Source organism: Acinonyx jubatus, chromosome D3, assembly GCF_027475565.1.
Source record: "Acinonyx jubatus isolate Ajub_Pintada_27869175 chromosome D3, VMU_Ajub_asm_v1.0, whole genome shotgun sequence".
Taxonomy (NCBI): Eukaryota; Metazoa; Chordata; class Mammalia; order Carnivora; family Felidae; genus Acinonyx; species Acinonyx jubatus.
In genome coordinates this window covers 64,586,253-64,613,880 of record NC_069392.1, presented here as the reverse complement: position 1 = coordinate 64,613,880, position 27,628 = coordinate 64,586,253, and the positions used below count along the sequence as shown (strand labels likewise).

Genomic DNA, 27,628 nt, shown 5'->3' with positions numbered 1-27,628 from the left:
TGACTGAGCCACTCAGGTGCCCCCCAAATCCGAGGTTTCAAAATGAAGTGCAAACCGTGGAGTCTTTCTCCGCCCTCTTCTCCATGCCCCTTCTTACAGTCACTCTCCTGCCACCCCCATCTCTCACGTTCTCTAGTTTTGCCTGCATGCATCCTGCTTTCCTCTGTGCTCAGCTCCTCTGCGTGGGAATCTTGATTGTTCTTTTGTCTTTTATCATTTCTGGGGCAGCAGCAGTTCTCAAACGCCGTTAAGTCACTTGGAAGGAGCGTAAAAAGTGGAGATTCCCCTGCCCCAAGCTCAGAACCCAGCAGGTCTGGGTGGAACCTGGGAGTCTGCGAGGGTGATTCTGGCACAGGTGGCCCTTGGAGCCCACAGCTAGGGAAACCGTGTAGCAGACACCGTGATAGGGTGGGCGTGAGATGTAGCACAGACCCAGATGTGGGGACACTCTAGTGGCAGCGCCTGTAACTGCAATGGCAGCTTTGGAAGCTGCAGGATGCTTTGCTTCCCCTCTGCCCTTATACCTTCTGCCCAGAGGCCACGTGGCGGAAAAGGATCATGGAAGCAAGTTCTGAGAGGCTCCTGCAGCATGGGGCTCAGCGCTGGGCAGGAAGGAGAGTGTATATGCCTGGACTGAGTGACTGAAATCAGACCTGAGTGTTAGATCTGGGGTGGGGAGCTGGCGGGCAGTGGAGTTACCCTCTACCAGGCAGTGCACAGAGACTTCCTCCTTCTCTGAACCCACACCCTGACCTGGTCTGGACTGCCAGCCTGTGTGCTCACAAGACTTTTACTACTATTCTTTGGTTCACATGTCTGCTGATGTGGCACACATGTTGCTTACTGCTGGATCTGGCAAATTTTTTGTCTTAAAAAAATTGAAGTTTCTTTGTGGTCAAAGAACTAACACATTGACTGAAACTTGAATGCTTTTTTGTTTTTTTTAATTTTTTTTTAAACATTTATTTATTTTTGAGACAGAGAGAGAGCATGAACGGGGGAGGGTCAGAGAGAGAGGGAGACACAGAATCTGAAACAGGCTCCAGGCTCTGAGCAGTCAGCACAGAGCCCGACGTGGGGCTCAAACTCACATACCACGAGATTGTGACCTGAGCCGAAGTTGGACGTTTAACCTACCGAGCCACCCAGGTGCCCCAACTTGAATGCTTTTTAACTCTTTATAATTCGAGCATTATGAAACCTTACGTTCTGGGTCCTTGGGTGGTTTGCTGGGTGCTTAGATCTGTTCTCCCTTCGTTGTCATCTCCCTGCCTCACACAGGACTCCAAGGCCAGATCCACTTCCAAGGCTTAGTTAGCTTCCTCTGTTCCTCCTACTGTGTTTCCTGCCTGTTCTCCCTCTGAATTCTGTTCCTTTTTTTTTTTTTTTTGCCTTTTAATTTTATTGAAGTGTAATTTATGTAAGTTAAATGTGCAGATCAAGGAGTTTCAAAAACTACACACACCTGTACAACCCACACCTCTATAGAAAGATCTTGATAAGAATGTGGGTCACATGGGTGTATGCATTTCTATCATTCCAGGAAGTTCCCCAAGGGGCCCTTCCCACTCCACCCTCAGTTTCTCCCCTGGCCCAGGTAATCACTGTTATTTCTTTTCCTGTAGAGGTAAGCCCTAAAACTGCCTGGCTGCCCTAGAATGTCATGTAAATGAGATCACACATTAAAGGCTTTTTTTGTGTCTGGCATCTTTCACTTGCATGAGGTTTTGTTGTTGTTGTTGTTGTTGTTGTTTTTGAATGTTTATTGAGAGAGAGAGAGAGAGAGAGAGAGAGAGAGAGAGAGAGAGAGAGACAATCCCAAGCAGGCCTGACTCAGGGCGTGATCTCACAAACTGTGAGACCATAACTTGAGCCGAAACCAAGAGTCAGACGCTTAACTGATTGGGCCACTCAGGTGCCCCTCACTGGCATAATGTTTTTGAGATTCATCCATGTGGTTTCCTGTGTCAGTAGTTCTGTCGTTTTATTGCTGAGTAGTATCCCACTGTATGAATATATCACAAATTGTTTGCCATTCATCAGTTGTTAGGCATTTGGGTTGTTTCCAGTTTGGGGCTATTATGAACAACACTCCTATGAACATTCTTGTGCAAGTCTTTTTGTGGACAGATGTTTTCATTTCACTTGGGCAAATGTTTAGGGTGCAGCTCTGGGCCATAGAGTATGTGTATATTTTTCTTTTTGAGAAATTGCCATTTTTCAAAATGTACCATTTTTACACTCCCATCAGAATGCATGAGAGTTCTGGTGGTTCAACATTCCTGCCTACATTCAATGCTGACTTTTTAATTTTAGCTTTTCTAGTGAGCATGAAGTAGATATGACTGTGACTTTAACTTGAATTTTTCTGTGATGGTAAGCAACTTTACATAAACTTTTTGGCCAAATGGAATATCTTTTATGAAGTGTCTTTTTATGAAGTGTCTTTTTATGAAGTATTTATGAAGTTTAAGTATTATGCCTGGTTTTTATTGGGTTGCTTATGTTTTTATTATGAATTTTTGGAGTTGTTTATATATTCTGGACATAGTCCTGTGACAGACATATATGTTCAAATACTCTACCCCTGACTATGACAGACATATGTAAGGTGAATAGTTTCTCCCAGACTGTGGCCTGCCATTTAATTTTCTTCATAATATCTTTTTAAAAAATATTTATTTATTTTTGAGAGACAGAGTGAGAGCAGGGGAGGGACAGAGGGAGAGGGAGACACAGAATCTGAAGCAGCTTACAGGCTCTGAGCTGTCAGCATAGAGCCAGATGCGGGGCTCAAACCCACGAACTGTGAGATCATGACCTGAGCTGAAGTCGGACACTCAACCGACTGAGCCACTCAGGTGCCCCTGTTTGTCCATTTCTATTCGATTTTATTCCACTATTTTTCTTTCTTTCTACTTACTACAGATTTAATTTGTTCTTTTTTCCTAGCTCCATTAAGTAAAGGCTTAGATTGTTAATTTTAAAACATTTTTTCCCTCATGTAAGCATTTAGAGCTTTAAGTTTCCCTATAAGCACTATCCTGCTGTATCCCATAGATGTTGTTTCCTTCACCATCATTTGGTTTGAAGAATCTTCTGATTTCTTGTGTGAATCCCAGTCATTTTAAAAGACTCAACTTAAATCTTATTTCTTCTCTTTTCTTTCATTAAAATTTTTTAATGTTTATTTTTGAGAGAGAGAGCGCGTGCGTGCACGTGCGCATGAGTGGGGGAGGGGCAGAGAGAGAGGGAGACACAGAATCTGAAGCAGGCTCCAGGCTCGGCGTGGGGCTTGCACTCACAAACTGTGAGATCGTGACTTGAGCCGAAGTCAGACCCTTAACTAACTGAGCCACCCAGGCTCCTCTCTTCTCTTTTCTGATGACTCAAGCCTATTCTTTCTTATGTACCTCTTTCGTTATATATTTTCTCTTTATAGTCTTGTGTATCATCTTAGTCTCTAATTTTCCTTGTGCATACACATTTGTTTTATGTATTTGTCTGTTATTGACTCTCTAAATGAACAATAGGCCCCTTGACTGCAAGAACTGCAGCTAACGAGGACTTGGTAACTTTGTTAGTATCTTGTCCGCAGTTGGCATATAATTAACAGATATTTCTCAAGCTCCACTAACATGGAAGCTACTGTGGGTGATAAAAGTTGGGTGTAATCCAGATACTCTTTAAGAAGTTAACTAATTTTTAAAAATATGTTAACTAATGATATAAAATAATGTATAGTAAGAGCCAAATAGAGGAATGGGCATTAAACACTGCAGGCGTTTAGAAGAGGAAGTGAAGTCGTTAGAGGGAATTATTTGAGGAAGACTCCAGAGAGGAAATGGGATTTGAACTGGCCCCAAACCAGAGGAGAAGATGCCATTCCCGCTGTGGGAAAAGCATGTACAAAGGTCCTGAGGTATAAATGTAAACTGTCCATGTAGAAGACAGGGAAGAGACCATTGTGGGGAAAGCTGAGGAAGGGAAGTCAGGGATATTGTGTAGAGAACTCCAATTAACAAGCTGAGGATATTGAGGTTATGGGGTTATCACTTCTGATGGCAGATCTGAGATGCCATCTTGGTACTCATGCAGTCTTCTATCCTACTTGACCCTCCTATTCTTACTTATGCTAGTCAGAGCTTACCAGCCATGCTTTCCGAGCAGCATATGAAGAGTTCCCAGGCCAAATCTTTCACTACTTTGAACTTGGTCATGGGCACTGTTTGTTTTCTCTTGGGGATTTCATTTCTTGGTTGCCTCTGTAGCCCAGTCACTGCTCTGAAGCAGGAATTCTGGTTTCTTAAGCTGACAACCATGAGGCCTACTGATTTGGTTTGTTTCCATGAGGCCTAGTGATTTGGTTTGTTTCCATGAAACACTGGTCTAGCTCCACCCTTCTTGCTCAGCTCAAAGAGTATGTATCTGCACCCTTCATTAAGAAAAAAGAAACCACTTTTTTTCAAAAGAATAGCATAAAACAGAGAACCCAAGTGTTTTTCTCTGAGAAGGGCAAAGCACTTCTGTCTACAAACCAACATTGGTTGTGGTCCTTTGTGCCCATTCACTCATTCACTCAGGAGTCTTTGCCTTCATCACTTCCTTCTGATGCGTCTGGCTGGAACACAAGAGGTGTTTTCATCCTCCAGAATTTTACTGTAGATCTTTGGTGTGCATAACTCGAAGCTAGATTTTTTGGTATGTGTGTGTGTGTGTGTGTGCAGGAGCGCCCCAAGACTTGGAAGAAGCTGCAGGAACTTGCTGTAGAGTTGGGACAGCAAGATTCCTCATGTGGTGGATACCAAGCAGCAAATTCAGAAGCTGGGCGCTCTGAAAGACCAGAGGAGGGGGCCTTGGGGTCCCTCAGAGAAGGCTTCCAGAAAACCTGGCAGTTGCGGGACTGGATCTAGATTTATCTAGGAGGGGATAATGTAAACATTGTGTTAGAGTTGCCGCTGAGTGCTGCATTGCTGGTGACAGGAAGAAGCCTCCCCTGGCCGAGACAGAAGAGTGTGTATGGAGGGGGTGGGTAGAGGAACGAAGCTTTGGTGGAGGCTGTTTCTTTAGGCTTCCCAGGGCCTAAATGTATGCTGAAACAACAGCCAGAACTCCTAGAACTAAATGCGTTTCTAACTTAGATTTATTTATATGCCCACATGTAAAATTAACTCTGCTCATTAAAAATGCAGTGTGAGTTATGGCCAGTTAGGTTTCTGAAGGCCATGTTGAAATCAGCCTCAAGCCTCGTCCTGCTAGATCTCCCTGGGACCCTGTCTGCTAGTCCAGGCCATGCCAGTGGCAGCAAATGGAAGAGGGAGATTCTGCTTCTCCAGTGCTCAGAGCTGGGTAGAGAGGTATCTTTAGGGGTCCCCCACTCACCACTAATGGTAGAATAGTACCTCCCTTAGCCCACTGGGGGCTGGGAAGGGGTGGCCTGCCTGGCTGGGCTGGGGGTGGGTGAGTTCAGAGCTCCCCAGGGCACACTTGGGACAGCCTAACCAATCTCCCTAAGGGACTAGAGTCTGAATCAGGCAACCTAATGTATGCCTTTGGAGGTAGAAGCCAGGGAACCAGCCAGATTAGGGGACCTCATAGGGGGTATTCTTTAGCCCCTGACTTGTTGGTTTGAGGCGTTGTAGGACTTTGATTTTAAAGGTTTTTTTTTAAAAATCTTTATGTATTTTTGAAAATGACAGGGAGGGGGAGGGGCAGAGAGAGAGAGGGGGATAGAGGATCCAAAGCTGACCCCATGCTGACAGCAGACAGCCTGACTTGGGGCTCGAACTCACAAACCGTGAGATCGCGACCTAAGCCGAAGTTAGATGCTCAACCGACTGAGCCACCCAGGTGCCCCATGGGGGACTTTGATTTTAAAAATGTACTGCCTCTGGGGCTACTCCTTTGGGGACTTAAGTAGCTTCCTCCAACCTCAGAACACATAATAAAATAAAATGGGCATAAATTGCTAATTTAAAATGAGAAAACATCCCTCCTCCCCACCACCCCTCCCCGATTGGGGCCAGCCGGTGACCATGTGATGGATCATGCTGACTCCCCTTCGTGTTTCCCAGTGGGAAGCCGGGCCCCCCTCTCTACTCCAGGGACCTGGCTCCTGGCTCAGAGCTGCTTGCCTTTTGCAGGAATACCCTTGACTCTTGACCCTCGACCCTCAGACCAGGCTTATTGGCTGTGGGAAGACGTGTCAGTGTCAAGCTCTGTGACAAGTTTAAGAACGAAGGGAAAATTGTGTAGCCCTGGTTAAAGCAGCCCTGCGGTTGCAGTGGGTTTCCACCCCACAGGAGCTCTTGCCCTGTCCTGATGTGACTTGGCCTTGGGGGTTGGTGCAGAGAGGGACAGAGCCCAGCCAGCTCCCTCATCCATGTGCTCTCCATTTCCTGTCATGTCCTTCCTGTTTTGTGGCCCTTCAGTTTCATAACTTTGAAAATTCTCCCGCAGCCACATACACTCTTACTTCTTCTATTTTGTTTGCTTTGGTCATATATGTCTTGGAGGTGAAGTTCTTCAGAAACTTCCCACTGCCGGCTTCCCCTGTGCTCTGCCCTGTCTACTCGCCAGGCTCGGGGCTGCTATCGTCACTCCCTGCCCTGACAAATGTCCTGTCTCATCAGAGCTCAGACATCCTCAGCACCGCCGGCTACGACAGCATCATCCAGCACCTGAACAACGGCCGCAAGAACTGCAAAGAATTTGAAGACTTTTTAAAAGAAAGGTACATGCTGTTCTTCCTTGAAGATGGAGGGGAAGACAAAGCACCCCCACACAAAGGAACAATTTCCTACTTTCTGTGTGTTTCTAAGCGTTCCCAAGACCTCTGCTGTAGGCTATGGGATGATACCCAGGAAGTAAATGATATCTCTGTCCCAAAGCTCTTAGAAACCAGCTTTGACAGATGACATTCATGAATGAAACAGCAAACAAAATGTAATAAAATGCTAAGTGAGGTGATACGCACAGCACTGAAGACCTCACGGGAGAGGGAGATTGTGAAAGACTAGTAAATAAAGAGGGGCAGCTTCATAGCCGATGGGACCAGTGAGCGGCCCTGGGGGGGAGGGGCGGGGTGGATTTGATAGGCAGAGGTGTCTGTGGAAGAGCAGCAAGCTTGCAGGTGGAGGAGAGGAGCACGACTTAAGGAGCCTGATTCAGAGACCATGGGTGGGGAGAGGCAGAGCAGTGAGAAAGATGGGGGCGGACGGGTCCCAGCACTCCAGAGGGCAGGGAGCTTGGTGGGGAAGGAGGGGACTGGCATGGTGTAGAGGATTTTTCCTTTCCTTTCCTTTTTACATTTTATTTTATTTTTAAAGTTTATTTATTTATTTTGAGAGGTTGGGGTAGAGAGATTGGGAGAGAGAGTATCCCAAGCAGGCTCCCTACTGTCAGCACAGAACCCAATGCCGGGGGTCAAACTCACAAACCATGAGACTGTGACCTGAGCTGAAACCAAGAGCCAGACGCTTAACCGAGCCACCAGGCGCCCCTCCTTTTCTTTTTGTAATGGCTAAGGTTTTTTTATTACTATTTTTTTAATTCCGTACTTAATGGGGTAAGTTAGTTTTGTGGAAAATCGTAGTCCTCCAGAACACTCAACTGCCCAGTGATTCTGGATGAAGGAGTACTCTAGGGGGATTTTTGGCCAAAGAGCTGGGTCATTACCAGGACCCAAACTAATGAACAGATTCTCTTTGTAACACAGTGAGAGGTTTATAGCTTGCAGATACAGACATTAAAGTCTTTTTCCATCAGGTCTTTGTATTTTCTTCTCAAGAGAACATTGGGTAACATCACACCGACATGGTCGTGCGCCCTGATGAGGAGGCCTCTGTCCCTGAACTGTCTGAAAGGCCCCCGGGAACCAGAGAACTGCCACACTGTGGTTCTCAGGAGCCGTAGGCAAAGTGAGGTCGGTCCACTGTCAGCCTCCAGGGAGCTAGCGGGTCATGCACCTCTTCCTTCCAGACACCAGCCTCCCTCCTCTACCCAAGCTGGTTGACAGAGGTGACACCAGGTTACCACTTTTCTTTCTCTTGATGGATACTGGAGGTGGGCTTCCTCTGTTCTTCAACAGAGCTCTGGGGGGAGCACGCAAACAGGAATTTCATGACTGCCGGGTGTGCCCATTGTAGAGCCTCCCTTGCTTATTGTGCCCCTCTTCCAGTTAGTGCTTTTATCGATTTTCTCCTGGGAGTGAACTAGCCTTGCCCTGCATCCATGAGAAGGCATTGCCAAACATCCATGACCGAAGCTTCCGCTGCCGAGGCGGGACCATCCAAGAGTCCCCTGACATGATGTGGATGGTGTTGTAGCTCAGTGGTGCCCACATTTTTTTTTTAAATGTGACCCTCAGCAAGAAATACATTTTACACTGCCGTCCGGTACACACATGCGTAAAACAAGAGTTTAACAAACGTCACTACCCTATTATTTTACTCAATTCTATGTATTTAAACACGGCTGGTCATGACCCATTGAATGGATTTATTGTGCACAAGTGAGTTATGACCCACAGTTTGAAAAACACAAGTCCAAACAGATCCCAGGAACTAAGTTCTCACTTTTTAAATGTCTCATAAAAATATATGGAAAAGAGGAGGAAATATATGGAAATTAAAAATTAATAAATATTTTTATTGTATTTTTTAAAAAGTTTCTTATTTATTTATTTATAGACAGAGACAGCACGAGTGGGAGAGGGGCAGAGGGAGGAAGAGAGAGTGGGTAAGGGGCAGGGAGGGAGAGAATCCCAAGCAGGCTCTGCACTGTCAGCACAGAGTCTGACCCGGGGATTGAACTCACAAACCGTGAGATCATGACCTGAGCCGAAACCGAGAGTCAGACGTTTAACCGACTAAGCCACCCAGGCGCCCCTGTGCTGTATTTCTAGTATATGGTCATTTTTCTGCAGGAGTTTCAGAGCAAAAGAAACCAGTCCCATGCTCTCTGGTTTTGGGAAAGAATCGGCATCAGGTCAGAGTGTCAGATATGTATGCCCTGGGTACGGGGGTTTGAGGCTCTTGGTCATGTGGCCTGCCTGGGCCCTGGGCTTCTTTTTTGGTGGTGTGCTGGCCAGGAGGAGGCTGCTGTCAGTGAGGGAGTGTGCGTTCCTTCCCTGTGTCCTGTTCAGAAATAATTCATGTGAAGAAGTGCAACCCTCTTCAGGGTTTAGTTGCCTGGCCTTTCCTCTTGCTCTGGTAGGTGTGGGGTGCCTGTGGTTCAGAGAGGTTATGTAACTTGCCTAAGGTCACACAGCCAATAAAGGATAGATCTGCTTTCAAACCTAGGAAAATCGGGCCCTGGAACCCACTTCATCATACAGTGCCTGGGACATCTTAAGTGGTGGGGAAAGGGGATATTCGGCATTTTAGATCATGCTACACCAAGTAACAATCAGTTGTTTTTGTGAGATCTGCCAACTGCAGAGTTTATATTCTGAAATTCCCCTCTCTTTGCTACAGTTTAGCTGTGTATTTGAATTGGCTCAGTCGATTAAACGTCCAACTTCCGCTCAGGTCATGATCTCATGGTTTGTGAGTTCGAGACCTGCATCAGGCTCACTGCTGTCAGCGTGGAGCCTGCTTCAGATCCTCTGTCCCCCCTTTGATCCTCCCTCAAAAAACCCAAAGAACAAAAAACATAAAACACTGAATTGACTATGAATGAGGAACTCTTTCGGATGGTAAAAGGATACTCTTTGAGAACATGGGAAGAGGGGTGGGCCTCAGGAGTGCAGCATTTAGTGGAATTATCTCTTACTCCACTTAAAAAATATATATGAATAAAAATAAATTTTTGGTAAATAAATCCTTGGGTCACAGTTTTGAATAGTCTGTAACGCGCTGGCCTGTGCCAGTCAGGGGGCCATGTTTGGTTTTGCCAAGATGTGATGTCCACCTGGCAACTGAGACATGAAGGCCACCAATCTTCTCACAATTCCCCCTGTCCTGTAGGAGAGTTTTGCATTTTAGAGAATGGTGTTATATCTGAGCTTCTCCCTTCAGAAGTGCAGTTTTGCCCTCAAGGGGGGTGCCATGTGTTTTAACTAAGAGTCAGCCTGAGAAAGACTCAGAGCTCTCTCTTCTGTTCCCTTTAGGGCATCAATTGAAGAGAAATATGGCAAAGACCTGCTAAACCTCTCTAGGAAGAAGCCGTGTGGACAGTTGGAGATCAAGTAGGTACCATGCTTCTTTCCTGTTTCCAGGTTGACTAACACTGCCAGGAGCCCCATCACTTCAGCAGACAGAGCTGGCCAGTGCGGTGAAGTGTGTCGGGGGAAAACAGTTTTTAGGTTTTTTTTTTTCTTATTTTGAGTCGTGAAAAATCTAAAAAAATAGAAAGGAGGCTAAAATGAACTGCAAAACCACAATCCATTAGTAAAATGTTCTAGATTTTCTTTGAAGTCTTTTTCTATGTATACTTTTTCATAGGTAGGATTATACTATATATGATTTTGTACTAGACGTTTAATAGAGGGGCTTCCACGCACGCACACACACACACACCCCACAGTTTGTGATAACTCTGAGAGACTGTCTGCATGATTTTATAGTTCTCACGACTGATGTGAGGTTTCTATACGTATTCTTCTGTTACTCACTGATTACAGGAATGGCCAGGACATGGTGCCTGCTTTAGGAACACGCTCCCTCTCATCTACAGGGCTGGCTTCATGGGCCGTCATACAGGAGCCTACGCTTTGAAGGGCTTCATAACGGGTTTGATGCTCTTTGCTGTCCCCATTTTGAAATTCTTAATAATTTTTATTTATTTATTTATTTTTTAATGTTTGTTTATTTTTGAGAGAAAGAGAGCATGAGCAGGGGAGGGGCAGAGAGAGAAGGAGACGCAGAATCTGAAGCATGTTCCAGGCTCTGAGCTGTCAGCACAAAGCCCAATGCAGGGCTTGAACTCATGGACGGTGAGATCATGACCTGAGCCAAAGTCAGTTGCTTAACCAACTGAGCCACCCAGGTGCCCCATAAATTCTTAATAATTTATAAACAACGGGTCCCACATTTTCATTTTGCAGTGGACCTCACAAATTCTATAGCCCCTCCTACTCATATGGAAATTTCTACATTCCTTCTTCAAAATAGGCATGTTGAGGGAGGCTTGGGAGAAATAGTTTCAAGTAGACTTTGCAGGCCTCTGCAGACCTAATCACATCACATACTGTGCTATAGAGAGCCGCATAGATGCCCTGAGGTCTGTGTCCTATCAGAGACCCTAATGGGGGAAGATAAGACATAGACCTTCCTCTTCTCTTCTCTTGCTTCTAACACACACACACACACACACACACACACACGCCCCACCCCATCCCACCCCAGAAATGTGCTGGATTATAGAAAAGAAACATTGAAAACTACTTAAAATATTAATAGTTATATAAGCCTAAAAAATTTGTTACCCCCTGATATCAGGCATTGGTATAAGGAGAATTCGTTGATTAGACTATATTTTACTTTTGATGTTTTAAATTAAAAATTAAAAAATACACTAAAAGATAAAAAGACAACCATAAAGACTGGCTGTATACCCAAATCACCTAGATTTAATAATTATTCATGTTTGCCATACTTTCTTAATATAGGTTTTTTTTGTGAAAATGTTTAAATTGGAACATTTTAAATTTAAACCTAGAATTAGATATTTCTCCACATGTACTTGGTTCCTTTTAGTGATTTATTGTATTTAGAGATGAAACCCTGATTTCTAGCATTGGTCATTGTCACAGAGATGTCACCATTTCTAGGCACTTTCCCAGGACAGATATTATATATTATGTTATGTTATGTTATGTTATGTTATGTTATGTTATGTTATGTTATGTTATGTTATTTATATTTTATTATTTTTAAGTTGTTTTTAATAATTTTTTTACATTTTATTTTATTTTTGAGAGACAGAGAGAGACAGAGCACAAGCAGGGGAGGGGCAGAGAGAGACAAAGACAAAATTTGAAGCAGGCTCCAGGCTCTGAGCTGTCAGCACAGAGCCTGACGCGGGGCTCGAACCCACAAACCATGAGATCATGATCTGAGCTGAAGTTGGAGGCTTAACTGACTGAGCCACTCAGGCATCCTATTTATTTATTTTTAAATGTTTATTTTTGAGAAAGAGAGAAAGCAGGCACGTGCGTGCGTGAGTGGGGGAGGGGCAGAGAGACAGTGGGACAGAGGATCCCAAGCAGGCTCTGTGCTGAAAGCAGAGAGCCAAATGCAGAGCTCGAACTCATGAACTGTGAAATCATGAACTGAGCCCAAGTCAGACGCTTAACTGACTCAGCCACCCAGGTACCCCTCAGGGGACAGATTTTAAAAGCATGAGTAGTTCATATTGATATTTCCAATTCTAAAATAACTTTACAGGGTTTTACTTAATTTCCTTAATTTTACATTCATTTCACCTTGCACTGAAAATCTTGATTCCTGACAATATTAGCACAATTACATGCTTTAGATGACCATTTATATTAAAATATTTCAAAATAATATCAATGTTACTACTCATAATAATACTTCTGAATGAAGTTTAACATTTCCTTGAAGTTCCTTTTGATCTTAGAATGTATTTCACTGAGAATACTGTGTTCTGGGGTGCCTGGGTGGCTCAGTTGGTTAAGCATCTGACTCTTGATATCGGCTCAGGTCATGGTCTCATGTGTGAAATGTAACCAATTTTGTTTCAATTTTTTAAATTGAAATTTAAATTTCTTTTCCCTATTTGGTTTAGTTTTATTTTTTGAACATGTAAAACATTTACGTGTTGACAGATCAAAACTGCATAGATTTAGGTATGTTTCTTTGTCATTCAAGCAGGGTTTAGATAATTTCAAGGAAGATTAGTGGGTCACTTGACCAAAAACCTTGTTTATTTGCAGAGAAAGCGTAAGCTGTTTGGGAAGATACCCAAAAACTTGAGGTGATGTCATGAGAAAGAGCCCTATTCTCTGACATTAACACTTCTTAGAAAAGGTATTTAGCAGAATGAGTCTGATCCAAAATGGTATTTATTATATTCTTACACATTTGACTTAAAACTTAGTAAATTCATAGAGAACACTATTCTCTCTGTTCTGTGATAAAGGCCAGTCAGTGTTCCTTCTAAGAGTATACCTCAGACAGGAAGATGCAACAAAAAATGAGGCCTAGGGACAGAGTGTCCAAAGTTGAAGGCCATTTAGGTGACTTCTGTTTCTGTCACCTCCAGAATGATCTTTAGGAAGGAGCCCTCGATAAGAGTGCAAGACTCTGCTTCTCTGTGGACTAGTTAGGATGTTTCGTCTTGTGGACCACATTGAGAGACTCAGGCGCCTAATGGGCTTGCTAGGATTTAAGGCCAAAGTGTTTATCGAAAGGGTGGTAGAGGGGCACCTGGGTGGCTCAGTTGGTTCAGCGTCTGACTTTGGCTCAGGTCATGATCTCGTGGTTTGTGGGTTCGAGCCCCACATCGAGCTCTGCGCTGACAGCTCAGAGCCTGGAGCCTGCTTCAGATTCTGTGTCTCCCTCTCTCTCTGTCTGTCTCTCTCAAAAATAAATAATAAACATTAAAAAGAATTTTAAAGGGTGGTAGAATATTTTCTTTTCCCACAGTTGAAGGAGAACACTAGGGAGAAGAGGAGTCGGATGTTGCTAGGCCACCACCCCCAAGGTTCAGATTCTCTCCGGTTGTCATGTCCTGAACAAGGGAAACAGCAATTAAGTGATGATGTGAGACAACAAAGCTAATGACAAACTAAAGAGAGATTGAGGCTGCCCTTCTTGTGGCCCTGCAGCCAGTTGCTTAGGGTGGGGGAAAAACTTTAGACCCTGAACAGATTATTTATGTGTAAGGCTGGGTTTCAGCTCCACGACTCCCAATTGAGAAAGCCTTCTGGTGGTGTCTGATGCCATATCTCTGCATTTCCCAGTAATTCCAGTAGTGTGCCTGCACTTCAGTGACGTTCATTTGTCCTTCTGGACCACTGGCACACTTGTTAGACACTTTCTAGTTCTAGCCACACCGTATCACGATAATTGTATCATAAGATGGGTAAAGAGAATGGAGAATGTGCAGTTATGTTTTCCTGCTTGATGTCTTTGTAATAATTGGAAGTGTTTGTGTGAGAAAAGGCATGCAGAAATAAGGATTCTTTCTTTGCGATGAACAGAGCAGGGGAAAGGAAATAGCTGAAAGAAACGGCCAGCTGGAAAAGACAAGGGGTTTTTCTTTGCAAAGTAGCAAAGCTTGCCACCTACATGTATACATATAAGAAGTGATCCATGATGTTATGCTGTTGTGGTTTGGGGACCATGAATTCACAAAGTTCTATTCCTACTTGAAAGGCTGGAGTGAGCGCAGTGAGATCTGCTTCCAGTGAAGGCAGCATGAGCAAGAACATCCCCAGGGCCATGTCACCTCACAAGGATGTTTACTTTAGGAAGTGTAGGATGACAGACAACTAAAACCATGGGCCAGGGCGTCTCCAAGGGAGGAGGAGCCATGGGCTGTAAGAGGATGGGGGAGATGAGAGAAGGTATGAAAAATGAGTCATGGGCTTTCCCCACTGAAACTGTGAGGTAGTAAATGTGTGTTGTTTTAAACTGCTAAATTTGGGGTAGTTTGTTTTTTAGCAGTAGAACATTGAAACGATGTGTTTCATGTCTGTCCCTTCCTTTAGAGTCCAAGGTCTGGGACCAGTCTGTCTTGTACCATGGAATCATTAACATCTGACACAACACCTGGCTCATGGTTTATGTTCAATGAACACATGATTGACAAATGAGTGAAAAAGAGGGAGATCAGGAGCCAGAGTTTGAACCCTTCCTTGTATCCTTATTTCTAATTATCACACTTTAAAGAAGTGGACTGGTATTCTTATGAGAAAGGGATCATAATTCCTATATAATCATTGGGAGAAATGAAACATAAGGAATGTGGGCATCTTGCTCTACCCAGGTGGACAGTGAAGAATTTATAATGCTTTGCCTGGGACTGAGAGAGCAAGAAAGAGGAAAACTGAGCTGAAGAAATCTTGATCCTTCGCTGTCTTCCCAAGCTTACATGCAAAGATGAGTCTGCAGGCCATGACACGTGGGCGGAGAGAAGCATGCAGTGGTTTTATAATAAGATTGTACAGGGGCACGTGAGTGGCTCAGTTGGTCAAGTGTCTGACTCTTGTTTTCAGCTCAGGTCATGATCCCACAGTTTTGTGGGTTCGAGCCCCGCATTGGGCTCCTTGCTGGCAGCATGGAGCCTGTTTGGGATTCTCTGTCTCCCTCTCTCTCTGTACCTCCCCACTCACACTGTCTCTGTCTCTCTCAAAATAAATAAATAAACTTAAAAGAAAAAAATATTGTACAACAATTTCCAGAACTGAAGTTATATATGTGCTTGTTTTTCAGCACCCTGAAGCAGGCCCTTGAAGTCTTCAAGAAGCGTAAGTGATTCTTTAAACTATATTTGCTGCCCTTGGCCGGTTCTGGGGGTTTTACTTTGAACAGCCATCTCGTATTGGGTAAAAAAAAAAAAAGTTAGAGCAGCTCCCAAGGTGAGAAGTAGCTCTGCAGAGCTGAAATGAGCTGGAGAGCCCACCTTCCATGTGGAAGTCATGACGTGCATTTGACTTACTTTGAGCACGGGTTCTCACACTTGAAATCCAGGGCAAGGCCCTCGCAATTTGGTCTTCAAGGGGTCCTGTCTGGGTCTTTTTGAAAAAAAATTTTTTATTAAAAATTTATTAGTTTATTTTATTTTTTGACAGAGAGAGAGAGACAGAGAGAAGGAAAGAGAGAGAGAGAGAGAGAGAGAGAGAGAGAGGGAGAGAGAAGGGAAGGGGCAGAGAGAGAGGGAGAGAGAGAATCCCAAGCAGGCTCCACGCTGTCAGTGCAGAGCCCAGTGCGGGGCTTGAACTCATGAACTGTGAGGTCATGACCTGAGCCGAAATCAAGAATTGGACACTTAACTGATTGAGCCACCCAGGCGCCCCTTTTTAAAGTAATTCGTACACCCACCATGGAGTTCAGACTCACGACTCTGAGATCAAGGGTTGTAGGCTCTGCCGACTGAGCCAGCCAGGCGCCCTCCTGTTCAGTTCTAAGAGTCCCCAGTCCTGTTACTCAGAAACTGCCTTTAAGGCTTTCTGTTCTTCACAATACTTGCTGCTTTCGAGCTAAGGATTTTAACATGGCATTGTATGTATGTGCTTAAGTGTTTCTGTAGCTAGTTGACTGGTTCTAGAAGTTTGTAAATGTTAGCTAAACAGATATTCATCTTAACTTTTCCATGGAAGGTGTTCTCTTCCCTCTTTAACTCACCAATGAACACATTTCTCAAGGTAGAAATGTTTATGTTTCATGTTTTTTATATGCCCTGCAAGGCTAACCATGGGGCCCAAGGGAGCTTCAGTCTAGGCTGGGTCTCCTAAGCCTATGTACTTGCTGTTACTTGACTTACTTTCTACCCTCCGCAAATAGTTTTATTTCCTTCTTATTAAAAAACATATTTATCTTAAACATTCAAATGAGACAACTATCAAGAAGATAGTAAGTACCTAGACTTTCAGTTCCTAGTGATAAGCAGTTATTGGTGAATGTGACTCTAGATATTTTTATGCAATTAAACACATGTAAATGTATCAATTCATATAAAAAATAGGATGATACCATGGCAGTGGTTCAGAATCTGTGGGGTGAGTGAGAGCAGATCATTTGTTTTTAAGTCATTTTTAAAATGAAAATATCAATGGTTTCATCATGGTAACAGTTTGGGATATATCTCTCCAGACCTTTTCCTACACATTTACAATTCTCTTTCTCTCTCTTAAATTGCACACAGACACACACACGTGAGTTTTTGTATAAATGAGATCATACTGTACCTATATCCTACAATTTGTTTTTCCCAACAATATTATCTAAGCATCTTTCTATTTCTTTTTTTTAACTTGTTTTATTTTTTATTTTTTTTAATTTACATCCAAATTAGTTAGCATATAGTGCACCAATGATTTCAGGAGTAGATTCCTTAGTGCCCCTTACCCATTTAGCCCATCCCCTCTCCCGCCACCCCTCCAGTAACCCTCAGTTTGTTCTCCATATTTATGAGTCTCTTCTGTTTTGTCCTCCTCCCTGTTTTTGTATTATTTCTGTTTCCTTTCCCTTATGTTCATCTGTTTTGTCTCTTAAAGTCCTCATATGAGTGAAGTCCTATGATTTTTGTCTTTCTCTGACTAATTTCACTTAGCATAATACCCTCCAGTTCTATCCACGTAGTTGCAAATGGCAAGATTTCCTTCTTTTTGATTACCAAGTAGTACTCCATTATATATATACACACACACACACACACACACACACACACACACATACATACCACATCTTCTTTATCCATTCATCCATCGATGGACATTTGGGCTCTTTCTATACTTTGGCTATTGTTGATAGTGCTGCTATAAACATGGGGGTGCATGTGTCCCTTCGAAACAGCACACCTGTCTCCCTTGGATAAATGCCTAGTGGTGCAATTGCTGGGTTGGAGGGTAGTTCTATTTTTAGTTTTTTGAGGCACCTCCATACTGTTTTCCAGAGTGGCTGCACCAGCTTGCATTCCCAAGCATCTTTCCATTTCAGTTCATATAGATCTGCCTCATTCTTTCACATTTGAAAGTTTTGGTCTTATAAAATGCCAGACCTCCTCCAGAAAGGTTGTACTGACTTCTCCCCCACCAAAAGTGCTATTTTTTACCCATGCTTGCCAATATGAAGAATTTTCACATTTAAAAATTTTTCCCTAACTGAAAAGTAAAAAATTATACATCTCTGGGGGTTGAGGTTTTGCATTTTTTCCAATAGCTTTACGGTTGAATACATTTTCAAATGTTTATTAGCCATTTAGCCAATCTTTTAAAAAATGCCATGTTCTTTAACTAATTTTTTTATACTAGAATGTATATATTTTTCTTTTGGCTTGTGAAAACTCTTTTAATATAGCGGTTTATTCTGTTACATAAATTGCTAATATTTTTCTAATTTGTCATGTCTCTTGGAACCTTTCAAAGTTATTTTGACACACACAAGTTTAAATTTTTTTCTTAGGTCAGATCTGTCCATCTTTCTAGGCTTAAAGTCATGCTTCAATTTGTTTTCTTAGAACAAGTAAAGTAAGAATTTTTTTTTTTTTTTTTGCTGCTACAAAGGTAAACCGTACTCATTGCAAAGATCTTAGAAAATAAGAAGAAAAAATCTCCAATAACCTTTCTGTCTAGAAATAATTATTGATAGCCATAATTTTTGTGTGTGACCTTTCTTATAGATGCTCAGGTTCAGAAAATGTTAGAGATGGAAAGACTGTTAGAGTCATCTAATGAGAAATAAATACCAAATTTGAAATTGTAGTGGGTTCAGTGACATCTTTCAGCATGTAAGCTCCATGAGCTGGGGCCTCGGCTGTTCTTCTCCCCAGTTCTGGGGACACACTAGGTTAGTAACAGTTAGTGGTTGGAGGTTAAGCTAAAGATTTGCTAGCCTTGGTCTTGGTGGTCAGGGCAAGGCAGGGCACATGGAGGGGGTTGATAAATGCTGGTGACCAAGTGAGGTAGGTTAATTTTACCACTTGTTCCAGTATTTTATTTTGTAGATAAGTTTTGTGTGGTTTTGTATATTTCAATTCAGACATATGTAGATCTTGTTTATTATGTTTTTAAAAATTTTTTTTTGCAGAGGTAGACAGTGTGGCACAATGTCACATTCAGCTTGCCCAGACTCTAAGAGAAGAGGCCAGGAAGATGGAAGAATTCAGGGAAAAGCAAAAGCTACAACGGAAAAAGGTTGGATTTGCGTATATGTTAAGACGTTGCTTTTCCCGTGGCAGAAAACTCCAGGCTTGTTTTTCATCAAACTCCTTGGCTCACACCCGCCTTCATGCAGCCATGCTCCTCTTTTAACCTATGAGATTATTTATTGGGAAACTATGTGGAGACCCAACTAGATGGTTCTGTCTCTGTACCCATTTGCACCCAGGCCAGTTCTCTTTGAATTCTCCCAGGATTTATGGGTCTGGCCTGTCTTCTTCTTTTCATATCTGCTGCCACTATTCAGACTATGACTGGCAAGAGGAAACCCTGTCTTTGGTAGAGTCTAGGGCATTTAACCTGGCAAACTCCCAGACCACACTCCTACTCCTTGAGAAGGCAGTAAGGGAAGGGTAAGATGTAGAGAAGACTCACATTCTCCCAGAGACCATGTAGTCTAACCACCCTATTTTACAAATTGGGAAACTGAGGCCCTGGGAAATCCAAGTCCTTTTTGTCTTCAAAGCAGATGTGCATAGGCTGTTTTTCATTGATGGAATTTACTCTGTCCAATTACATGGAAGGAGATGGGCATAACAAGAGTTAATAAAACTGGCGAATGTTTGAAAAGTTACAAGGATCAAGAAAAGAAGTTCAGATATACAGTAGTAAAGTGTTCCTTAGAAGAGACCAGTGACTATTCTGACTCCCTTCTATCTTGTTCCTAAATGACTTATACATTCAGGTTGGCCTGACAGCCAACTAGAGCTCTTCTAGAATTTCTTCTTTTTTACATCTGGTCTATAAGGTTGGAACGTCAGCTTCACATGGGGGACCAGCTCTTCTTTATTTGGCACCCAAAGATTTCCACCCAGGTCTCCCCAGACATCTTTGCATGAGCTTTTTGGAAATCCGTTCTCATCCTGGTCCTTGACTATCTGAAGGTCTTTGTCTATAGTGTGTGTATCCAAAAAAGGTCCAGCTGTTAAGGCTAATTCTACCCATATGCCATTTTCAGAAACTTTGCCTATGGTTCTAAGCCAGAGTCTAATTCCAGCCTTTGGTGACCAGCTGGCATTTGGAATGGATGGCGGACTTAAGAGCCCGACTGCCTTACATCTATGGTCATCTCATGAGCTGCTCTTAAAGCTATGCCTCTTCTTAGGAATAAAAGGTGGAAACTAACATTTAAGGAATACCAGATCAGTGGTTTCACACACATTCACACTTCGTATATCAGGTTTGAGAGGTGCATCTGGCCTCAAATATTTTTCAGAGCAGAAATAATATGTACATATACCCACCCATTAGACAGCCAAATTGTTTTGACCTGACATTGCCAGCCTTGCCCACCTACCTAGAGAAATAACAATTTTTCAGGGGCAAAATTAACAGAGTCTATACGTATATGATTTCCAGTAAGAGGAGCAGAAGGTCATTTCCTCATGTTTCCAAGTGCCTTTGGTAGCCTTAGTCGTTTCAGGGAGAGTTTTGTTAATTTTGCAAGGCTTCTGAAACTCCCCCTCCTAACAAGTTACAAAGATCAAATTCTCATAACTGGAAGAATGTGTTCTGAATTCTGTTAAGTAATAAAGGAGCCTGTGCTCAGCTCATTGCTGTCATCCAAGTTCTCTATATTCTGTGTGCTCTCTACAGGAAGAAAATGCCTTCTGAGCTTTCTTGAAGAAGTCTGAAATTTATTAATAAATTTCTAGTTACTCATGTCACAGTGAACTCTGGGTTGTACCACTTCTGTTTTTAGATGCCCCCCCCCTTTTTTTTTTAATCAAACTTTGGGAGAAAATGTGTCAATGCTAACTTCTCATTTTCACTGTATGTTTTGGGCTTCCACTTTCTGGAAATTGAGCCATTTCCACTTATCAAGGAAAACCATTGGTTCCTTTTAGCAAACTGGGGAAGGGGAACGGCAGGTAGAATAGCTCAGAAGTTAGTGGTGTACTACTCACTTAACTAGATTTCTGAGGGTGGTGAACAATACAGACATGGTCATCCTTCCCTCATGGAGTGTAGAGCATGGCCAGAGAATGATGTGACATAGTCATCATGATAAAGCGTGATGAGCATTAAATACTAGGGGAGATGAAGGTGCCACCTCACCTGCAGTGGGGACTCCTAACCTTATCAGTGAGGTGGGGGAGGCGGCTTGGGGGCAGACCCTGAGGCTACAAGCACCAGAGTGAGTGACAGTACAGGTGAGGATGATGAGGGACAGGCTGTCATCCCTGAGGGTTGGCCAGGTTGGGGGGGCTCTTAGGAGCCACTTTCAGGAGTCTTGGCGTTTTAGGGTACTGAGGTTGCTTCCCCGGCCCAGAATGTGCCAGGCTGACAGGGACAGCACACAGTCAGTCACTCTCCTCTGGTGCCTATATTCTGTTCTGCCCTCTCCGCTGACATTGGGATGAGCATGGCAGAATGGTGCTCTGCCTGTGTAGAGAGAAATCTCCAAAGAAAGGAACGTCCTTGGTTACACGGAGTGACACTTACAGCTTTAATGGCGTGAATGCAGACAGACAGACCACCAAAGCAGCTATTTCAGTCAAGTACTGCAGGGCCATTTGAATCATTTACATATCTCTTCTTCCTTTGCCCCTCCCTTCTGCTTCTCCCCACCCTAGAGCAGAGGTGATAGTTCTTGTACTACTTTGTGTTATCAATAATAAGACAATTAGATTTCCATTGGGTTTGGCCTTTGAAGACCTGCCAAGAATAGGCCATTCTATAAGTGAATACAGACATGAGGAGACTTAAATCAAAGTGGGGTAACAGACAGATCTGGACTTGGTGTCACTGAATGGCTTTGAGCATTTATCACCTCTTGGGCCCCCAGGGCTCACAACTGTCAGGTTAGAGCCAGACTACCCCTCTCTCTCTCTCTCTCTCTCTCTAGGGTCCTGTTCTCATACAGGTGCCAGGGATCCTCCAAGGTAGAGAGGAAGATGAAGGGAAAAGGTCTAATAGAACTTTGTAGCCACCTGAGAGGAGCTGGAAGCAGGTGTTATGTGTGAGTTGGACATAAGGAGGCCTGGCTGAGTCCATAAACTATGAAATAGTGGCAGCTCCCAAACTGGGAGAAAGGCAATATATATTTTTGGACTGGCAAAGACCACAGGACAGACCAATAGTGCTGAGTGATCTGCTCCATGGAGTTTGGGGAAATCAGGAACCATTAATAAATAAACCCAGCTCCTCCTCCTGGTAGAGGTACCTAGGCGCTCATGTGAACCACACAGCTTCCTGTCTGTGATGACAAGGGCCTTCCCATGAGACTCTGCATGTGGGGCTCATGTCTGTTCTCTGTGTCTACAGGATCTTCACTGTTAGCAGATGCATGGCCCACCTCTTACTCCTCGATTTCAGCTGGGCTGGAAGATGGCTGTTCAGTTCTCTGAAGGCCCCTTGGGGATCCCCAACAGAATTTCACGTATTCCACAAAGCTTATATTTGAAGTCAGACCATCCCAAACATTCCATCCAGATATCTTGAAAATCCATCCAGCCATGTTTGTGTTGGTAACAGACAAAAATGTAATTCTCTAGAAGAAAGAGAAACCACATTTGAACATTATTTTCAGAGTTATTATTTTGCATTGTGTCGTTTTGCACGAGAGCAATGCCATAGCTCATTTTGAATTACTGCACCTCTTGGTTTTTTATATACCCGTTTGATTTTATAGAGCTATCATAAGGATAATGGTAGGTGAGGGTAATGATTAGGAACAAGGGCACAAGAGTCAGGCTGTGCCCAAATCCCAACTCTACTACTTGCTTGGGTAAATTAATCCCCCTCAGTTTACTGTCAAAAAAATGGGGATAAGAGTACTTACAGTTGTTGGGATGCATGAAAACTGATTAGCACATAATAATGCTTGATAAATGGCAACTACTATTATGTCTGAGACATACATTTTTACTATTAGCACCATTATTTTGAGTAATGAAAGGGTTAATATCAGAGGCACGACAAAGAAATTGCTCTCAAGTGAACTCAGCAGAGTAGTTTACCTTTCCTGGATTAGCTGGGATTAGCTGGGAGAATACCTTCTTTTAGTTGTCCTACAAACATTTCTTCTCTTCATACTGCCGGGCTCCTTGCTGGTTTAGGGTGTGTTATTGGTGGATACAAGAGGAGTGAATATTTATGAGTCCCTAATTTTATTGTGCTGACACAGGCTTACAGAATAAAGACCCCTTTTAAAATATGAATGGTGCCTTAACAAAGGTTTTTAAATCTTTTTTGAAACCTAAGTTCCTTGATTCCAGGTTTACGGAAGAGACAGCTCCAAGGATGATCAGTGATTCTCAAGAGTCGCTGCCCAAGTTCAAGGGCGGGCCTTACCATTGAGCAGCCAGCCGTAAGACCTTGGGCACGTTGTTCAGCCTCTCTGCTACAGTTTCCTTGTTTGTAAAAAGGGAGTAATAAATAGCACATCTACCTTCTGGGTGTGTGAGGACTAAGTGAGGTAATCCACGTTGAACACTTGTTCCTCAAGATAAGCTGGCATTAACAGTAATTTGTTTTTTATTAATAGTGCTTGTCCTCTCTTCACAGACAGAGCTTATAATGGATGCTGCCCATAAACAAAGGAGCTTACAGTTCAAGAAAACTATGGATGTGAGTCTCAGTTTATTGCTTTTTTTTTTTTTTTTTTTTTTTTTTGCCATGGTGACATTTTCTGAAATCCTGTGCTGTGTAGGAGCATATTCCTGAAAATAGTACTTCAATAATATTATGGACTAGTGCAGTGGTTTGGGAAAACAACCTTTAGAAGTTTGACTTTCCTGCTTTTTAAAGCCTTGGAAAGACGGAGGATGAAACAAGATAGAGGAAAGAAAATGATGGTGACTTTCTGGTAACCTGGGAAAGTCTACAAGTCAATTGAAATATCTCAGGCCAAGACACAAAAGTGTCTATATCACATGCCATTTATCTTGTTGGATGTTAGCTTTTTCCCCTGTGACTATTTTGAATCTTGGTTTCTTACCTATTTTACTGAGTGAGCCCTTCATGTTTTAGGATCTACAAACTGTAAGAGCCTTCCGTAAGTAATCTATTTAAGCGCACACACACACACACACACACACACACACACACAACAAGACAGAGCTAAGACAAATTGCGAGGGCCCTCCCTCTAGCTTTCCTAAATCTGTTCACTCTGGACACAGTGAACTCTGTTACTGAAACATCCATGATTCCATATTTGTACAGAAGTATCATCATGATGTTCTATGTGACATGGTGTGTGGTAACCCAGTTAAAAAAGAAAATGTCACCAATGTCGATGACATATGCAGTCTGCTCCGCATCATTTTTTTTCTGTGATGCATGGCACCTCCAAAGCAACTGAGAAATAGGGAATGATGTCAGTGTAACTGCAGAAATAGCATTGGTCCATACGTGGTTGTTCCCAGACTTTCTGTGTTTTGAGCAATCTGGGACAAGGTTTCTCACAATTCAAGATAAAACCCTAGTGAAATACAAGTTTCTTAACTATCTCTTCTATCTGCCTGCAGAGCCATGCTAGTATTATAATTTTTGCTTCGACTATCAAAAATGATTTAGAAAACTCAAGAAAAAGGAAGACTATTGTATTAACTCATTTTTCGCTTGCTGTGTCCTTTTTTTCTCTTGATATTCCAGCGTTTCTTCTTTTATAGTTTCCTTTGCTTAGAGAGTTTAGCCATCTTCAGGATGGTCTACTATTGACAAATACTTTTAGTTTTTCCTCATCTGAGAATATCTTGATTTCCCCTTCAGTGTCAAAGGCTGTTTTCCCTGGTTATAGGTTTTTCCTTGTAGGTAAAGTGTCATTTCTGTTTTAAGATATTTTCTTTCTTTCTTTCTTTCTTTCTTTCTTTCTTTCTTTCTTTCTTTCTTTTCTTTTCTTTCTTTCTTTCTTTCTTTTTTTTTTTTTAAGTTTTCAGAAGTTCACCTATATATGTAGTGTCATGGATTTCTTTGGGTTTATTTTGTTTGGGGTATGATCAACTTCTTGAATCTGTAGTTTTATATCTTTTGCCAAATTTGGGAAGTTTTCAGCTGTTATTTCTTCAAGTAGTTTTTTAGCTCACCTTCCTTTCCTTGGATTGCAAGGACATGAATGTGTTAGATCTTTTGTTATGGTCCCAAGGGTTCATGAGGCTCTATATGTTTATTTTGAGGTTTATTTATTTTTCTTGAGAGAGGGAGTGAGAGCATGAGCAGGGCAGGGCAGAGAGAGAGAGGACAAGAGAGAATATCAAGCAGGCTCCATGTTGTCAGCATGGAGCCCATGCAGGGCTCAATCTCAGGAATTGTGAGACTATGACCTGAGCTGAAATCAAGAGTTGGACACTTAACCCACTGATCCATCCAGGTGCCCCATCTATGCATTTTTTTCAGCCTGTTTTTCTCTCTGTTCTTCAGATTAGGTAATTTCTATTGCTCTGTTTTCCACTTCACTGATTCTTTCTTCTATCTCTTCCATTCTGAAGTCCATCCATTGAGTTTTTAATTTTCATTAGTGTGTTTATTTAGTTCCAAAATTTCCATTTGGTTCTTTATAGCTTTTATGTGTTTGCTGAACTTTTCTAGTTCTTTGCCCAAACCATCTATTTTCTCATTTAAGTGTTTTTGTAATTGCTTGTTGAATTTTTATGATGGCTCCTTTAAAATCTTTGTCAGATAATTCTAACAATCTGTCATCTTGATGTTGGCATCTATTGAAAGCCTTCTGATTCAGTTTCAGATCTTCCTGGTTCTTGGTATGATTAGTGATAGTCATTTGGTTTTGGACATTTTAGGTATTATGTTATAAGACTCTGGATCTTATTTAAACATTCTGTTTCAGCTGGATTACTCTGACACCTCTAGCAGGGGACAGTGAGGTCCCCTGCCTCATTACTCCTTTATGGGGGTAAAAATCCAGGTTTCTCCCATTGGCCTCCACTGAAATCACAGGGTTTGTGTGGCTGTGTTACTACAGAGAGGTGGTTAAAGTTCTGATCCTCCACTAGACCTTCTCTGACACCACCCCAGCAGGTAGAGGGGGCACCTTGTGACTGCCAGGCAGGGGTCATAGAAGTCCAGGTTGCCCACATGGTTTCCACTGACACTATGTGTAGGGCTGTTATCTTCCAGTAAGAATGAAGGTTCCAGTTCCCTATTTGTCCTTCTCTGAAACCATCTTGGCAGGGAAGTTGGGCATCCTGTTATAGCTTGGTGAGAGTGGAAGTCTAGACTCCCTGCTTGTCCTTTGCTGGATGTATGGGGGGCAGGCCACAGTTTTTTTAGGTGGTGCTTGGCTGCAGTAGAATGGTTATTTTCTCAAGGTTTCTCTCCTGGTAGACTGTCCCTTTTCTGGTCTTTTGGCTAGAGAGGGCAGGTTTTTGTTGTGACTTCTTGTTTTTGCTCATTGCCACTTCTTGGTTGCCTGCTTCTTTGGCACTCAGTCTGTGACATATGAGGCAAAGAAAAAACCAAGAGAACTTACTTGTGGGTCACCCTTCTCAGACCAGGGTTGCTAGCCAGTCTGCCTTCTCTCCACCTTTCAGAGTCTTATGTTTGTTTTATACAGAGTGTCCAGAGTTTTTAATTGTACTTATGTGGAGGAATAGGGAAAATTACATCTTTCCATCTTTTCAAAAGCTTGTATGTATAACCTTTAAAAAATTATTTAGAACCATAAATGTGATCATATCCCCTCAGTCTTATACTAAGAATCTAAGACTCTATCTTTAGGAAATCATCCCAAAAAAGAAAAGCAAAGGCATGAACTTATTCACTCTTAAAATAATGAAAATTGTAAATTATTTAGTGACTAAAAAATGGAGAAATATTAGTTATATGACGTTTATGAATATGTAGCAACAGAGAAAAAATATTTAATATGCCATATTAAAAAATAAAGTAGGGTAGAGAAAGATTGATAACTGACAGCATTAAAATTTAAGACTACTTTAGAGCAAAAGAAAAAATACCTTATACATGGCTTAAAGAGAGATAACAAATGGGGGAAAATATTTGTAACTTACATAACTGATAGCCAGTTAGTGTTCCTAATATAGACTGAGCTCTTAAAAACCAATGGAAAAAGGGGTGCCTGGGTGGCTCAGTCAGTTGAGCATCCAACTTCAGCGCAGGTCATGATCTCCTGGTTCATGGGTTCGAGCCCTGCATCCGGCTCTGTGTTGACAGCTCAGAGCCTGGAGTCTGCTTCAGATTCTGTGTCTCCCTCTCTCTCTGCCCCTCCCCCACTCACCCTCTGTCTCTCTCTCAAAAATAAAATAAACATTAAAAAAAAAACAATGGAAAAAAACTCAATGAAAATATGGAATGCTCCAATAGGAAAGCAGGTAAAAGACATGAAGTAGAAAGGACATACCACCTTAGTGGTCATGAAATAAATGCAAATAACACAACTTTATGCTGACATTTTCTCCTCTAATATTAGAAAAGGTCAGGCATATTGTTCAAGCTTGGTGTTGGTGAAAGTGAGGAAATTTACTCCATATACTGCTGGTGGGAGTACCAGTTGGTGTGGTCATTTTGGAAGGAAGTTGCACATATACATATTCTTTTACCAAACAATTACACTTCTAGGAATTTGACCCATATAAATAAATTCATACTACCCAAAACAAAATCAGAATATTTTTATGTTATAAAAAATGGGAAACAAGTGTCCACTGATAGAGAGATAGTTAAAATTATGGCGTGTGTGTGTGTGTGTGTGTTTACAACCTTTAAAATGTTCAGCTACAGGGGCGCCTAGGTGGCTCAATCGGTTAAGCGTCCAACTTCAACTCAGGTCATGATCTCACAGTTCGTGGGTTCGAGC

The 27,628-nt window shown here is 42.4% G+C and overlaps 1 protein-coding gene across 2 annotated transcripts in view; it reads left to right on the top strand.

The window, feature by feature from the left end:
- The window catches only part of PSTPIP2 (proline-serine-threonine phosphatase interacting protein 2), a 77,965-nt gene that overhangs the window by 36,259 nt on the left and 14,078 nt on the right, over window positions 1-27,628 (top strand). For both annotated transcript variants that reach the window (XM_027068893.2, XM_053205534.1), the window contains exons 2-6: window positions 6,633-6,733; window positions 10,112-10,189; window positions 15,405-15,439; window positions 18,720-18,826; window positions 23,360-23,422. In XM_027068893.2, coding sequence (XP_026924694.1) covers window positions 6,633-6,733; window positions 10,112-10,189; window positions 15,405-15,439; window positions 18,720-18,826; window positions 23,360-23,422 — 384 coding nt within the window. The remainder of the gene's footprint in view (window positions 1-6,632; window positions 6,734-10,111; window positions 10,190-15,404; window positions 15,440-18,719; window positions 18,827-23,359; window positions 23,423-27,628) is intronic.